Source organism: Salvelinus sp. IW2-2015, linkage group LG31 (assembly GCF_002910315.2).
Source record: "Salvelinus sp. IW2-2015 linkage group LG31, ASM291031v2, whole genome shotgun sequence".
Taxonomy (NCBI): domain Eukaryota; kingdom Metazoa; phylum Chordata; class Actinopteri; order Salmoniformes; family Salmonidae; genus Salvelinus; species Salvelinus sp. IW2-2015.
This window is the reverse complement of record NC_036870.1, coordinates 13,932,717-13,949,935: the sequence shown is the minus strand read 5'-3', so window position 1 is coordinate 13,949,935 and position 17,219 is coordinate 13,932,717. Positions and strand designations below refer to the sequence as shown.

Sequence of the window (17,219 nt, the reverse complement as noted above, 5' to 3'; positions counted from 1 at the left end):
ACAGCACTGTTTGACTGTTGGTGCAGTGCGCTCATGTATGCATCACTGAAGGCCTCATCTGTCATCTGTTAACTGAGAATGAACTTGGCTCTCACCGCACTTTGTCTGAATATGAATCACAACAGTTTCTTAATTTGGGTGGGTTTTCATCAGATACTGGCTGTATCTGCAATGGAAATCCATACATATATGCTGCCACGGGAAACTTATCTTTGTAGAAAATCCTGGAAATACCTCAAGATTATAACAAGCCATGCATCCACAGATTTGAATGTACTCAGCATGTTTTTCCCAACATCTTGTGTTTATACTATCCTTTGATGCTTTATACTATCCTTTGATGTGCTGTTGTTTATTTTATGTTTGTATGTCTGGTTGGGATGTTTTATCTAATATATTTTGACAGCTATCTTGTGTTTTGTCTACGTATAGACAGTGGAAAGCATTTTGTAAGTTCAGTTCTGAACTGTCTGCTTATTGTTGGTCTTTTTACCTCAGAAAATCCTCTCTATGCAGAGCAAGATCTCAAGGAACCGATGCAGACGTCAGAGCACTATGCAGTGCAACGCCTGATAGTAATGCACTTAATCTCAGGCTTGCTATCTATGCTGACTGGAATACAAATGTATTGGGCAGATAGGGAGTTGCCAGCAGACAAAAGCCGACACACACTGTCTGGGGTGTGGGTGTGTGTCCTCGGGCCTTCCATAGCCCACCCAAGCGTGCTTAACTTAGTGTGACTGGCACGCACACACATGATCATTTAGATCGTTTGTACGTGACACATGGTCAAACTGGAGCAGACTGTATGTATGCACACAATTTAACTCACGGGCACTTAAACACGTATGACCTCATGCGCATATGTTCTCCACACACGTTGATCATCCACTAACTAGTATGATCTGGATTGATACTGGCCTCTGAGAAATGTTTCTTCCTATGTGTATATTATAGGACCTTTCTTTAGAATCTAAATCTGACGGCTCTACTGTAACTGTACCGAGGGCTCATTTCATGTGCGTTATGAAGATGTATGTGTAAAACGTACAATCTGATATTGTTGCCTTATTCAGTAAACATGCAATTTATTTTTAAGACTTCCAGCTTGCATTCCTGACACAGGCTTTTGATTGGACCAAATGTTCAGTCAGTCTACTTATAGCAACCAGTCACATGACAAAGCCGTGTTTGTTGGAGGTCATTGGTTGCCACCCAACCGAAGTCTTCCTCACTGATGTGATCCACATAGTAACCACGCACAATTTGGCTCGCATGTGATTTTATTTMATTTGAAGTTTTCTGAGCAAAAATAAATACAAATTAAATGTATTTTTTATTTTAATTGTTGGACTTAAGACTATTAAAAACACTAGCATATCAGCTCCAAGTGAAATGTTTGATTGTTTTAGTCAAATATTATCTGTTTGGGCTTCTTGCGGTCAATTTGCAGTCTACAAATCATTTGCAATTATGTTCCGGCACCCTGACCATCCGCTAAAGAAAAATCGGCCCACGGCTGAATCTCGTTGATGATCCCTGTCCTGAAGAGATGTCTTGAGCACCACAATGTAGGTTACTTGAAAATGTCAAGTCAACACGCATTCATTTTATTTGTGTGTTCCTTCTCATGCATTCATTTGCTGGATAGGAACTTGTTTTAATATAACGACATGACATGAATAACCGTCATCCACTTGTTAACATAATTGTCAGTTAGTCACGGGTCAATGCACCTGATGTCATCTGGTGCTATAGCAAAATAAGGACACCCCCATTCACTGAAGGTGGAAGAGTTCACTCTCACAGATTCACCATTGAGGATGAGAATTCTGTAGGCGTTCAAATATTTTACAATTTCCCTCCTTTGCAAGACTCAAACATCCCTTTTTTTAAATATCTATGTTGACTTCAATATTAGTGCCATCAAGTGGTGAATATGACTGGTTTCTAAATGTAATGCTTGTGTATTTAGTTCATTGGATGCTGTCAGCGAGTCACCTGATTGCGTAGTTAGTCAGTGGGCAGTCAGGAATATAGCAATCCCACACACTCATTTTTACATGGACACACACATAAAGAGCAACAACGGCACTATTTTCACAATAAAATACACAGCTCGGGGGCGAGTGTTCGTTTTGAGGTGTTAATTTCACATAGGCCCCTTCTCAACCATGGTTCATAAGTATCTGTGATGTGTGAAATGCTTTCAAATATTTGGTTGAATTGAATTGCGTTGAATTGAACCTCACGTTCCTCCCTCCCTTCCTTTGTTTGCAGGATGGAGCGGATGCCTGAGGAGGCGCTGCGGCTGAACCTGCTCAAGCGGGGCCTGGAGACATCCGAGGAGCGTGAAGAGGCACTGGCCAAGCGCCTTAAGATGGAGGGCCACGAGGCTATGGAGCACCTCAAGATGCTGGCCCTGCTCAAGCGCAAGGACCTGGCTGCGTTGGAAGGGGCAGCGGTGGCAGCCGGGTCCCTGGACGGCAGCAAAGGGGGACTGGGGGGGAGCCACCACCACCAGAGTATGCTGGCGGGCGCAGCGGCGGCCTATGAGGAGAAGATGAACGGGAGGCTGGGGGMCCACGGAGGGCCGAGTAAGAACGGCAAGGAGAACATGGTGGATGAGCCAGTGGACTTTAGCGCCAGAAGAGGGTAATTATCATAMAATTAATCGTGATTTAAAATGGACGAAGTACAGGTGATGGGTGGAAATGAGTTGTGCAGAAGATGTGGACTTTGGAAGTGTATTTAGTTGGTGTGTTATGCAGATTTTAAAAACAAAAACACCTTTTACATGTATTCATGCGATGCGCACTGCAGAGAATACCGGAAGAATCATCACTGAATTATCACAGTGAATTATTGTAATGTTGGTTTGTGTCAATTAATCCCATAAGGGATGGGTTGCCAACTGATTTAATTCATTGTACAATGTATATTGTTGTAACCTGTTTAGTATTGTGTAGCTCCATGTAGAGGAGGTAATGCAGTGTAGCTCTATGCAGTGCTAAACAGCGTACACCTTTCACCATTCTCCCACCTCCAGCGATGTGGACCGCGAGCGACACACTCCGTCCCCGGACGTGATCATCCTGTCGGACAACGAGGCATCCAGTCCCAGGGGGACGCCCCACCCCGAGGAGAGGCTGCACCAGGCCAACCTGGAGATATTCAAGGTATGTTGCCACCATTTTGCCTGMGTGGTCTAGGGGTTAAAGCCACTGACTCTGACCCCGGCACACATGTAGACCAGAGTCGGTATGGTTCAAATCTGCCCCACCCCCCTTCATACTCACACTCCTCCTACCTTTCCTGTCAGCCCTTTACTGTCCTATCCATAAACGTGTGTGTTTGTGTGTGTGTTCTAGGGGAAGACTGGCGAGGAGCGGCAGCAGATGATCAAGGCTCTGAGGGAAGAGCTGCGTCTGGAAGAGGCCCGTCTGGTGCTGCTCAAGAAGCTTCGGCAYAGCCAGATCCAGAAGGAGAATGTCGTGCAGAAGGTTAGTACCAGAGTTGATGCTAATACCGTTCCATATTCAATTCAGAAAGTTGAAATATCGTTATAGAAAATGAGACCCAGCACCCTAGTTTGTGACAATATATTGGTGTTACAATTCCTTAGCCAGCTACCTCACTTTACAATGGATAATCAACCGGTAAACAAAAATCACAATCAGGGACGCATTATCACTCAAATCTACTATATCCCACGAAATACAGGCACTGAAACAGCCTGATACTAGTGAAATGGGAATGGCTCAGCAGGTAGCGTTACCTACGTCCCCTGTTTGAAGTAGTAGTGAGATTGTGCTGACACACAGACTAAACATCTCAATGTCACAGAGCAGGAGTAAACATGGCAGAGATCAGTGACGTTTTTGTGTGCTGTGTGTGTCTCTGTTTTGAAAGAGAGAGAGAGAGTTTTGCGTGTGTGTTRGCCTGCCAGACCTGACCCTGCCACGTGTAAAGCAAGTGACAATACGATGTATATGTACATGATATACATTGCACCAATTGATTTGTAACGTCTGTGTGTAATGTTGTCTATTTTATTTTATTGTTTTCTATTCTAACTGTTCTATTCCAACCCATCCAGGTACCAGTGGTCCAGAATACCCCCTCTTTAGTGCAGCCATCCCCCATCCACAGTTCACAGGGGATGGGAAAGCTGCCGATGCGCCCTGGCATGCACACCCCGGAGCCCCAGAACTTTCGCAGTGCACAGGTGTGTGTGTCTGTGTGTATTGCAGTGATTTTGGCAGTAGCCTAACCGGAACTCTACCTGCACCTCTGGTCTAGCAGCCAAACCTGCTATCCACAGCTCCAAGAGCATTATTGCTCCTTCAGTTGGAACGTCTTGTAATGCATTACATACCAACACTGTAGGATCAATACTCAAAGCTAATTTGTGTTTGCATGCTTAGGCAAATCTATTTCACTACTCTTTGGATCATGTTTGTGTTTAGAAAAGTATATCGTTCCTGGTTAGATTGATATCTTACATCTGTTAGGAAGACATTGCCATGATCCCTTGAATTGCACATGGGTTTGTCAGGTCAGCTTTTTATCTAAGCTGTTCACTGTCTGTCTGAACTGTGACAATAAGGCCAAGTATCTATTGTCCTCTAGTGACCACAAACGGTACAACATATACCCATTCATAGAAGCATTACATTCGTGGATGACTAGCTCTCTCTGTTTCAATGGCACACGCCGTGTAGCAAATGTGGATTCCTGATCAATTCAATTGCGGAATTAATTAATATGCATCCAAATTTTTATTGTTCTCCTCATAATTCTCCTCATTTTATTAACCCACCTCTCCTTATTACTTTCTCACATTTTCCTGTCCCTCTCCCTCCTCCATCCCTGCTGGACATCCCTTCTCTTTCTATTTCCTCTAACCTTTCCTCTCCTCTCTCCACAGGGTCACACAGTCATCAGGTCGGGGGCCAACGCCTCCCTGCCACCAATGATGATGTCACAGAGGGTCATCGCCCCCAACCCATCCCAGCTACATGGCCAGAGAATGCCCTCCAAGCCTGGCATGGGCCGCTCCAGCACGGGTAGTATGAGCAACATCAGCTACCAGCAGGTATGGTGCCACCCCTCTGCTCTCCACGTTTCAGCACACACTGGATGCATTCCGATTCTCTAACCTTCACCCATGAGTATGCACTCGGTCACTCCCCCTCATGCATTTAAAAGCATTGGATCATTGCAAGCATGGCTGGAGGATGTTCCCACTATATTCCTTATACCACTTCATCCCATGAGCATGTTTAAATGTCATAAAAGCCACCCAGAGGACCATTCCGTGTGAATAATAGCAATCACTTCAACTTGTCTCACGGTCTTTCCACTGTGCCCCTTTTCCCTTGTGTGTTGAATGCACCACAGACCACTAGCCAGCAGGTGGCGGCGTCCCAGCGTTCTGGTTCCTCTGCAATCTACATGAACCTGGCCCACATGCAGGCTTCGGGAGCTGGTGGTGTGGGCGGTGTGGGGATGGGCGGCAGTGGGATTGGCGCTGTCAGCCCTTCCACCATATCGAGCGGCACAGGTGGCGGCAGCAGCTCCGGCGTGAGTTCCCTGGCGGACCAGGCCAGCAGCCAGGCGGCAGCCAAGCTGGCTTTGCGCAAACAGCTGGAGAAGACCCTGCTGGAGATCCCGCCACCCAAGCCGCCGGCCCCACTGCTGCACTTCCTGCCGTCGGCGGCCAACAGCGAGTTCATCTACATGGTAGGCCTGGAGGAGGTGGTGCAGAGCGTCATCGACAGCCAGGGTGAGCCACTGGACAGGCACCACTAAAAATCTACAAATCACACTGCATCCCAAATAACTACTCATTATATGATCAAGATTAGTGATTCTGCGCCTCACCATACTGTCCAGTGAAAATCAAACTTGTTAAAGTTCATATTCTGTTAACTCATACCCAAATAATGTTGTTAACTTATCCTATACTCAAATTTGTGGTCAAAGCATACATTTATGAAAATAATTAAACAACTTTGGAAGGAAACTATTTTGTTATTAATTATAGCTAATATTTCATAGAAATCTGTAAACACAGGACAGCTAGTTTAAACTGACCCCCTCAAGAATCAAAACCTTTAATAAATGCCTCTCTCCTGCCTCTCATCAGGTAAGCTGCGGGGGACGCTGTCGCGCATGGAGCCCTTCTTCTGCGGCCAGTGCAGGATCGACTTCACACCCCACTGGAAGCAGGAGAAGGGCGGGCGTATCCTCTGCGAGCAGTGCATGACGTCCAATCAGAAGAAGGCCCTGAAGGCGGAGCACACCAATAGACTGAAGAACGCATTCGTCAAGGCCCTGCAGCAGGAGCAGGTTAGCTCGACCCCTTTTAACAGGGCTTGATCTACAGTGCATTTGGAAAGTATTCAGATCCCTTGACTTTTTCCACATTTTGCTACATTACAGCCTTATTCTAAAATGGATTAAATCGTTTTTTTCTCTCATCAATCTACACATAATGCCCCATAATGACAAAGCAAAAACAGGTTATTAGACAGTTTAGCAAATGTATATATAAACAACGGATATCACATTTACATAAGTATTCAGACCCTTTACTCAGCACACAGCCAAGACAACGCCTTCGGGACAAGTCTCTGAATGTCCTTGAGTGGCCCAGCCAGAGCTCGGACTTGAACCCAATCAAACATCTCTGGAGAGACCTGAAAAAAGCTGTGCAGCGACTCTCCCTAACCAACCTGACAGAGGTTCTTCTGCAAAGAAGAATGGGTGAAACTCTKCAAATACAAGTGTGTAGCATCATACCCAAGAAGACTCTAGGCTGTAATCGCTGCCAAAGGTGCTTCAACGAAGTACTGAGTAAAGGGTCTGAATACTAATGTATATGTGATATTTCAGGATTTTTAAAATTTTATATATACATTTGAAAACGTTTGTAAAAACCTGTTTTTYCTTTGTCATTATGGGGTATTGTGTGTAGATTGATGAACATAAAAATAAATTAGAATAAGGTAGTAACTTAACAMAATGTGGAAAAAGGGAAGGGGTCTGAATACTTTCCAAATGCACTGTAATCTGATCTGAAAGACAATTTATCCTAGATCCACATTCCAATTTATGAATAGGTGGGCAGATTTTATTTTTCACATGGCATGGCATGGATTAAAGAGATACAGTGCTGTGATAAGGTATTTMCCCCTTTTCTGATTTTCTCAATTTTTGCATATTTTTGATACTGAATGTTATCAGATCTTCAACCAAAACCTAGTATTAGATAAAGGGAGCCTGAGTTTACAAATAACGGGGGGGGAAAATACTTATTTAATTTTTTTTATTAGCAAAGTTATGCAACATCCAATTTCCCTGTGTGAAAAAGTAATTGCCTACTTACATTCAAATACTGGTTGTGCCACCTTTAGCTGCAATGACTGCAGCCCTTTTTAAAAACATTTATTTAACTAAGCAAGTCAGTTAAGAACAAATTCTTATTTTCAATGACGGCCTAGGAAGAGTGGGTTAACCTTGTCAGCTCTGGAATTCGATCTTGCAACCTTTCGGTTACTAGTCCAGCGCTCTAACTGATAGGCTACCTGCCGCCCCAAATGCTTCCTGTAGTTGTTGATCAGTCCCTCACATCGCTGTGGAGGAATTTTGGCCCACACTTGCATGCAGAACTGCTTTAACTTAGTGACATTTGTGTGTTTTCAAGCATTAACTGCTCATTTCAAGTCCTGCCACAACATCTCAATTGGGATTAGGTCTGGACTGTGACTAGGCTATTCCAAAACATCAAATGTGTTGCATTTTAGCCATTTTCATGTTAACTTGATTGTGTGTCTTGGATCATTTTCTAGCTGCATGACCCAGCTGTGTTTCAGCTCACAGACGGATGTCCTGACATTCTTCTGTAGAATTCTCTGATACAGAGCAGAATTCATGGTTCCTTCTGAGGCAAGTCGTCCAGGTCCTGAGGCAGAAAAGCATCCCCGGGCCTCCTGATTGGCGCAGTGGTCTAAGTGCTAGCTGTGCCACTAGAGATCCTGGTTCAAGTCCAGGCTCTGTCGCAGCCGGCCGCGCCGGGAGACCCATGGGGGTCTCATGGGGGTCTGCACAATTGGCCCAGCGTCGTCCGGGTTGGGGGAGGGTTTGGCCGGCAGGGATGATCTTGTCCCATCGCGCTCTAGCGACTCCTGTGGCGGGCCGGTTGCAATGCACGCTGACACGGTCGCCTCAGACACATTGGTGCGGCTGGCTTCCGGGTTGAGTGGGCATTGTGTCAAGAAGCAGTGCGGCTCGGCTGGGTTGTTTCGGAGGACGCACGYCTCTCGACCTTCGCCTCTCCCGAGCGATGGGACAAGACTAACTACCAATTGGATACCACGAAATTGGGGAGAAAAAGGGTTAAAAAAATTAAGAAAAGCATCCCCAAACCATCACACTGCCACCACCTTGCTTGACCGTTGGTATAAGGTTCTTACTGTGGAATGCAGTGTTTGGTTTTCGCCAGGCATAATGGGACCCATGTCATCCAAAAAGTTATACTTTTGACTCAGCTGTCCATATAACATTCTTCTAAGAGTCTTGATGATCATCCAGGTGCTTCCAGATGCTTTTTTTGGCAAACTTGAGTCAACATTTTGGACAAGATGGGCACCATTTAGGTCTGGCAAACACTGCATTCCACAGTAAGAACCTCATACCAACGGTCAAGTATAGTGGTGGTAGTGTGATGGTTTGGGGATGCTTTGCTTCCTCGGGACCTGGACAACTTGCCTTAATAGAAGGAACCATTAATTATTCTATATATCAGAGAATTCTACAGGAGAATGTCAGGCCATCTGTCTGTGAGCTGAAGCTGCAGCACAGCTGGCTCTAGCAGCAAGACAATGATCCAAAACACACAATCAAGTTTACAGGAAAAAGGTTAAAAAACTTGTTTAAAAAAAAAAAGTTTCAGAATGGCCTAGTCAAAGTCCAGACCTAATCCCAATTGAGATGTTGTGGCAAGACTTGAAACGAGCAGTTAATGCTTGAAAACCCACAAATGTTGCTGAGTTAAAGCAGTTCTGCATGCAAGAGTGGGTCAACATTCCTCCACAGCAATGTGAGAGACTGATCAACAACTACAGGAAGCATTTGGGGCTGCAGTCATTGCAGCTAAACGTGGCACAACCAGTTATTGAGTGTAAGGGGACAATTACTTATTCACATAGGGGAATTGGGTGTTATATAACTTTGTTAAATAAATAAATATAATGAGCATCAATGCTTTTTTACAGATGTGTGTGTGCGGCTTTAATTTCTTGTCTGTTTCTCTCCCGCTCTCCTTGTCCCACAATTTTTTCCATCTGTTGTTCATTGTCTCAACCCTTATCTCTTTCTCTCCTCATGTTTAACAGGAGATTGAGCAAAGGCTCCAGCAGCAGGCAGCCCTCTCACCCAGCACGGCTCAGACTGTTCCCAACGTCAGCAAGGCCGAGACCATGATCCGACATCATGCCCTGCGTCAGGTAACGGGCCTACACTTAGACACCTTAAAGTGACAGTTCACTGCAAAACCTTAATTTCTCAGCTGTTGTCAGACCTCAAACGTAGTCTGTTTTTCTTAAAATGAGTCCTTGGCCCACCCCAATCTGTTTGCGTAGATCCAGTTATCCCCCAGTCAACCATCTATAGCAAGATGGCGCCAACAGCTATGATCGCCTCGCTTCGAGTCCTTAGAAAACTATGCTGTATTTTGTTTTTTTTATGTATTAATTCTTACATTGTTAGCCCAGAAAATCTTAAATGTTATTACATACAGCCCGGAAGAACTATTGGATATAAGAGTGTCAACTTACCAACATTACGACCAGGAATACGACTTTCCCGATGCGGCTCCTTTGTTCGCACCACCACCCAGGACATTGGATCTAATCCCAGAGGCCGACCCAAAACAACATCGCTGCAGAAGAGGTAGACGGAGGGGCCTCCTGGTCAGAATTCGAAGGCGTGCACACCACCCACCGCTTCCCAGTATATTACTTGCCAATGTCCAGTCTCTAGACAACAAGGTAGACGAAATTAGGGCAACGGTTGCCTTCCAGAGAGACATCAGAGATTGTAACATTTTCTTTTTCACGGAAACATGGCTCTCTCAGGATATGTTGTCGGAGTCGGTACAGCCATCAGGATTCTTCATGCGTCGTGCCGACAGAAATAAACATCTCTCTGGGAAGAAGGGCGGTGGTGTATGCTTCATGATTAATGACTCATGTTGTAATCATAACAACATACAGGAACTAAAGTCCTTTTGTTCACCTGACCTAGAATTCCTTACAATCAAATGCCAACCATATTATCTCCCTTCAGCAAATCCGACCACGACTCCATTTTTACTCCTACCGTCCTATAGGTAGAAACTCAAACAAGATGTACCCGTGACAAGAACCATTCAATGCTGGTCTGACCAATCTGAATCCACGCTTCAAGATTGTTTTGATCACACGGACTGGGAAATGTTCCGGGCAGCCTCAGAGAATAACATCCATTTATACACTGATTTGGTGAGTGAGTTTATAAGGAAGTGCGTTGGAGATGTTGTACCCATTGTGACTATTAAAACCTACCCTAACCAGAAACCGTGGATAGATGGCAGCATTCACGCAAAACTGAAAGCGTGAACCACTTCATTTAACCATGGAAAGATGACTGGGAATATGGAAGAATATAAACAGTATAGTTATTCCCTCCAAGGCAATCAAACAAGCGAAATGTCGGTATAGGGACACAGTAGAGTCGCAATTCAACGGCTCAGACACGAGATGTATGTGGCAGGGTCTACCGGCAATTACGGACTACAAAAAGAAAACCAGCCACTTCACGGACACCAACGTCTTGCTTCCAGACAAACTAAACACCTTCTTTGCCCGCTTTGAGGATAATACAGTGCCACCAACACGGCCCGCTACCAAGGACTGCCGGACCCCCCTTCTTCTCCACGGCCGACGTTTTAAACGTCGCAAGGCTACTGGCCCAGGCGGCATCCCTAGCCGCATCCTCAGAGCATGTGCAGACCAGCTGGTTGGTGTGTTTACGGACATATTCAATCAATCCCTATCCCAGTCTGCTGTCCCCACATGCTTCAAGATGGCCACCATTGTTCCTGTACCCAAGAAGGCAAAGATAACTGAACTAAATTACTATCACCCCGTAGCACTCACTTTTGTCATCATGAAGTGCTTTGAGAAACTAGTCAAGGATCATATCACCTCCACCTTACCCGCCACCCTAGACCCACTTCAGTTTGCATACCGCCCCAACAGGTCCACAGATGATGCAATTGCCATCACACTGCACACTGCCCTAATCCATCTGGACAAGAGGAATACCTATGTAAGAATGCTGTTCATTGACTATAGCTCAGCATTTAACACCATAGTACCATCCAAGCTCATCATTAAGCTTGAGGCCCTGGGTCTCAACCCCGCCCTGTGCAATTGGGTCCTGGACTTCCAGACGGGCCACCCCCAGGTGGTGAAGGTAGGAAACAACATCCCCACTTTGTTGATCCTCAACACTGAGGCCCCACAAGGGTGCGTGCTCAACCACATGTACTCTCTTTTCACCCATGACTGCATGGCCATGGGCACCTCCAACTCGATCATCAAGTTTGCAGACGACACAACAGTAGTAGGCTTGATTACCAACAACAACGAGACAGCCTATAGGGAGGAGGTGGGGGCATGCACAATTGAGAGCATCCTGTCGGGCTGTATCACCGCCTGGTACGGCAACTGCACCGCCCACAACCGCAAGGCTCTCCAGAGGGTGGTACGGTCTGCACAACGCATCACTGGGGGTAATCTACGTGCCCTCCAGGACACCTACAGCACCCGATGTCACAGGAAGGCCAAAAATATCATCAAGGAAAACAGCCACCCGAGCCACTGCCTGTTCACCCCGCTACCATCCAGAAGGCGAGGTCAGTACAGGTGCATCAAAGCTGGGACCGAGAGACTGAAGCTGTTTTTCAATCTCAAAGCCATCAGACTGTTAAACAGCCATCACTAACACAGAGAGGCTGCTGCCTACACACAGACTTGAATCATTGGCCATTTTAATAGATGTATCACTAGTCACTTTAAATAATGTCACTTTAATAATGTTTACATATCTTACATTACTCATCTCATATGTGTATATACTGTATTTTATACCATCCATTGCATCTTGCCTATGCCGCTCGGTCATCGCTCATCCATATATTTATATGTACATATTCTTGTTCCATCCCTTTAGATTTGTGTTTTAGGTTGTTGTTGTGGAATTGTTAGATTACTTATTAGATATTACTGCACTGTCGGAACTAGAAGCACAAGCATTTCAAATCAAATCAACAGGTGTAGACCTTACAGTGAAATGCTTACTTACAGGCTCTAACCAATAGTGCAAAAAATGTATTAGGTGAACAATAGGTAAGTAAAGAAATAAAAACAACAGTAAAAAGACAGTGGAAAAACAGTAGCGAGGCTATATACAGTAGCGAGGCTACATACAGACACCGGTTAGTCAGGCTGATTGAGGTAGAATGTACATGTAGATATGGTTAAAGTGACTATGCATATATGATGAAAAGAGAGTAGCAGTAGCGTAAAGAGGGGTTGGCGGATAGTGGGTGGCGGGTGGGACACAATGCAGATAGCACGGTTAGCCAATGTGCGGGAGCACTGGTTGGTCGGGCCAATTGAGGTAGTATGTACATACAGTGGGGAGAACAAGTATTTGATAACCTGCAAAATCGGCAGTGTATCAAATACTTGTTCTCCCCACTGTATGTACATGAATTTATAGTTAAAGTGACTGATATGATCAACAGAGAGTAGCAGCAGCGTAAAAGAGGGGTTGGGGGGTGGCACACAATGCAAATAGTCTGTGTAGCCATTTGATTACCTGTTCAGGAGTCTTATGGCTTGGGGTAAAAACTGTTGAGAAGCCTTTTTGTCCTAGACTTGGCACTCCGGTACCGCTTGCCATGCGGTAGTAGAGAGAGCAGTCTATGACTGGGGTGGCTGGGGTCTTTGACAATTTTTAGGGCCTTCCTCTGACACCGCCTGGTGTAGAGGTCCTGGATGGCAGGCAGCTTAGCCCCAGTGATGTACTGGGCCGTACGCACTACCCTCTGTAGTGCCTTGCGGTCGGAGGCCGAGCAATTGCCGTACCAGGCAGTGATGCAACCAGTCAGGATGCTGTCGATGTTGCAGCTGTAGAACCTTTTAAGGATCTCAGGACCCATGCCAAATCTTTTTAGTTTCCTGATGGGGAACAGGCTTTGTCATGTCCTCTTCATGGCTGTCTTGGTGTGTTTGGACCATTCTAGTTTGTTGTTGATGTGGACACCAAGGAACTTGAAGTTCTCAACCTGCTCCACTATAGCCCCATCGATGAGAATGGGGGTGTACTCAGTCCTCCTTTTCCTTTAGTCCACAATCATCTCCTTAGTCTTGGTTACGTTGAGGGATAGGTTGTTATTCTGGCACCACCCAGCCAGGTCTCTGACCTCCTCCCTATAGGCTGTCTCGTCGTTGTCGGTGATCAGGCCTACCACTGTTGTGTCGTCTGCAAACGTAATGATGTTGTGCCTGGCCATGCAGTCGTGGGTGAACAGGGAGTACAGGAGGGGACTGAGCACGCACCCCTGGGGGGTTCCTGTGTTGAGGATCAGCGTGGCAGATGTGTCGCTACCTACCCTCACCGCCTGGGGGTGGCCCGTCAGGAAGTCCAGGATCCAGTTGCAGAGGGAGGTGTTTAATCCCAGGATCCTTAGCTTAGTGATGAGCTTTGAGAGTACTATGGTGTTGAACGCTGAGCTGTAGTCAATGAATAACATTCTCACATGAGTGTTCCTTTTGTCCAGGTGGGAAAGGGCAGTGTGGAGTGCAATAGAGATTGCATCATCTGTGGATCTGTTTGGGCGGTATGCAAATTGGAGTGGGTCTAGGGTTTCTGGGATAATGGTGTTGATGTGAGCCATTAAAGCACTTCATGGCTACGGACGTGAGTGCTATGGGTCTGTAGTCATTTAGGCAGGTTGCATTTGTGTTCTTGGGCACAGGGACTATGGTGGTCTGCTTGAAACATGTTTGTATTACAGACTCAATCAGAGACATGTTGAAAATGTCAGTGAAGACACCTGCCAGTTGGTCAGCAGAATGCCCGGAGCACACGTCCTGGTAATCCATCTGGCTCCTCAGCCTTGTGTATGTTGACCTGTTTAAAGGTCTTACTCACTTCGGTTACGGAGAGCGTGATCCCACAGTCGTCCGGAACACACAGTCTCATGCATGCCTCAGTGTTGCTTGCCTTGAAGCAAGCATAGAAGTGATTTAGCTCATCTGGTAGGCTCGTGTCACTGGGTAGCTCGCGGCTGTGCTTCCCTTTGTAGTCTGTAATAGTTTGCAAGCCCTGCCACATAAGACGAGCGTCTGAGTCGGTGTAGTATGATTCAATCTTAGCCCTGTATTAACGCTTTGCCTGTTTGATGGTTCGTTGCAGGATTTCTTGTAAGCTTCCGGATTAGAGTCCCGCACCTTGAAAGCGGCAGCTCTGCCCTTTAGCTCAGTGCGAATGTTGCCTGTAATCCATGGCTTCTGGTTGGGGTATGTACGTACAGTCACTGTGGGGACGACGTCCTCGATGCACTTATTGATAAAGCCAGTGACTGATGGGATGTTCTCCTCAATGCCATCGGAAGAATCTCGGAACATGTTCCAGTCTGTGATAGTAAAACAGTCCTGTTGTTTAGCATCTGCTTCATCTGACCACTTTTTTATAGACCGAGTCACTGGTGCTTCCTGCTTTAATTTAATTTCGCTACACTCGCATTAACATCTGCTAACCATGTGTATGTGACCAATAAAATTTGATTTGTTTTAGTTGGCAGCGTTTGTAGACCATACTCCAGCACAGTATCATATTATGTTTTAAATTGTAATGTTACAACAAAAAAACAGTTTTGACTGGACTGATGTATCTGGAGGTCACTGATTTCCTCCACCTTCTCTCCACTCTCTGCTCCCTCAGGCTCCCCAGCCTCAGGCCTCCATGCAGAGGGGTCTCCCCAGCTCGGCGAGGGGCGTCCTCTCCAACTTCGCCCAGGCATCCCAGCTCTCCGTGGCCAGCGGCCTGCTGGGGATGACAGGGAAGCAGCGCTGCGGAGGAGGAGGTGGGAGCGGTAGTGGTGGTGGCGGTGGCAGCAGTCGGATCCAGCATGATGGCCGTCGCCAGATCTACAACATCCCCGGTGGGTTTTTGAGAACCCCTTATGGTAACACTTCAATTAGGCATAAAGCCTGCAGATACAGTGCCTTGAAAGTATTCACACCCCTTGACTTTTTCCACATTTTGTTGTTGTACAAAGTGGAATTGAAATTGATTTAATTGCATTTTTTTTGTAAATGATCTACACAAAATACAAAGTGGAATAATAACTCTTAAATATGAAAAATAAAACAGAAAYATATCTTGATTAGATAAGTATTCAACCCCCTGAGTCAATACGTGCTAGAATCACCTTTGGCAGTGATTACAGCTGTGGGTCTTTATAGGTCAATCTCAAAGAGCTTTGCACTACTGGATTGTACAATGTTTGCACATTATACTTTAAAAAATTCGTCAATATCTGTTAAGTTGGGTGTTGATCACTGCTAGACAGCCATTTTCAAGTCTTACCATAGATTTTCAAGCAGATTTGAGTCAAAACTGAATGTAACTAGACCACTCAGGAACATTCAACGTTGTCTTGGTAAGCAACTCCAGTATATAATTGGCCTTGTCTTTTAGGTTATTGTCCTGCTGAAAGGTGAATTTGTCTCCCAATGTCTGGTGAAAAGCAGATTGAACCAGGTTTTCCTCTAGGGTTTGGCCTGCGCTTAGCTCTACTCCGTTTTTTTTTATCCCAAAAAACTCCCTAGTCCTTGCCGATGACAAGCATACCCAAAACATGACCCATCCGCCACAATGCTTGAAAATATGAAAAGTGGTCCTCAGTGATGTGTTGGATTTGCCCCAAACATAACATTTTGTATTCAGCACTTAAAGGTAATTTCTTTGCCACATTTTTTGCTGTTTTACTTTAGTGCCTTATTGCAGACAATATATTTTTTTTTACAGGCTTCTTTTCATTTAGGTTAATATTAATATTGTGGAATAACTACAATGTTGTTGATCCATCCTCAATTTTCTCCTACCACAGCCATTATACTCTAACTGTTTCAAAGTCACCATTGGCCTCATGGTGAAATCCCTGAGTGGTTTCCTTCCTCTCCGGCAACTGAGTTAGGAATGACGCCTGTATCTTTATAGTGACTGCATGTATTGATACACCACCCAGAGTGTAATTAATAAGTTCTCCATGTTCAAAAGGGTATTCAATGTCTGCTTTGTTTTATTTTTACCCATAAACCAATAGGTGCCCTTTTTTGCGAGGCATTAGAAAACCTCCCTGGTCTTTGTGGTTGAATCTGTGTTTGAAATTCACTGGTTGACTGAGGGACCTTACAGATAATTAATTGTATGTGTGGGGTACAGAGATGAGGTAGTCATTCAAAAATCTTGTTAAACACTTTTAATGCACACAGAGTGAGTCCATGCAACTTGTTATGTGAGTTGCTAAGCTCCTGAACTTATTTACGCTTGCCAAAACAAACATTTCTAAAAACATAATTTAACTTTGACATTATGAGGTATTGTGTGTAGGCCAGTGACAAACATCTAAATATAACCAATTTTATATTCAGGCTGTAACACAACAAAATGTGGAAAAAATCAAGGGCTGTGAGTACTTTCTAAAGGCACTGTATAATGCTATTACATGTTGTATGTATGTATGTTTGTGTGTGTGTGTGTGTGTATGTATGTATGTAATGTATGTGTGTGATATACAGTGGGGAGAACAAGTATTTGATACACTGCCGATTTTTCAGGTTGTCCTACTTACAAAGCATGTAGAGGTCTGTAATTTTTATCATAGGTACACTTCAAATGTGAGAGACGTAATCTAAAACAAAAATCCAGAAAATCACATTGTATGATTTTTAAGTAATTAATTTGCATTTTATTGCATGACATAAGTATTTGATACATCAGAAAAGCAGAACTTAATATTTGGTACAGAAACCTTTGTTTGCAATTACAGAGATCATACGTTTCCTGTAGTTCTTGACCAGGTTTGCACACAC

General features: G+C 44.9%; 1 protein-coding gene across 2 annotated transcripts in view; it reads left to right on the top strand.

The window, feature by feature from the left end:
• LOC111955755 (transcriptional repressor p66-beta) overlaps window positions 1–17,219 on the top strand; it is a 51,268-nt gene that overhangs the window by 25,468 nt on the left and 8,581 nt on the right. The window contains exons 2-10 of one of the 2 annotated variants that reach the window (XM_023976072.2): window positions 2,281–2,655; window positions 3,050–3,179; window positions 3,372–3,503; window positions 4,100–4,228; window positions 4,931–5,098; window positions 5,404–5,788; window positions 6,152–6,354; window positions 9,402–9,512; window positions 15,064–15,283. In XM_023976072.2, the coding sequence (XP_023831840.1) occupies window positions 2,282–2,655; window positions 3,050–3,179; window positions 3,372–3,503; window positions 4,100–4,228; window positions 4,931–5,098; window positions 5,404–5,788; window positions 6,152–6,354; window positions 9,402–9,512; window positions 15,064–15,283 (1,852 nt within the window). In that variant the 5' untranslated portion in view covers window position 2,281. Of the gene's footprint in view, window positions 1–2,280; window positions 2,656–3,049; window positions 3,180–3,371; window positions 3,504–4,099; window positions 4,229–4,930; window positions 5,099–5,403; window positions 5,789–6,151; window positions 6,355–9,401; window positions 9,513–15,063; window positions 15,308–17,219 lie in introns of both variants that reach the window. The other variant, XM_023976071.2, reaches the window with a different exon arrangement.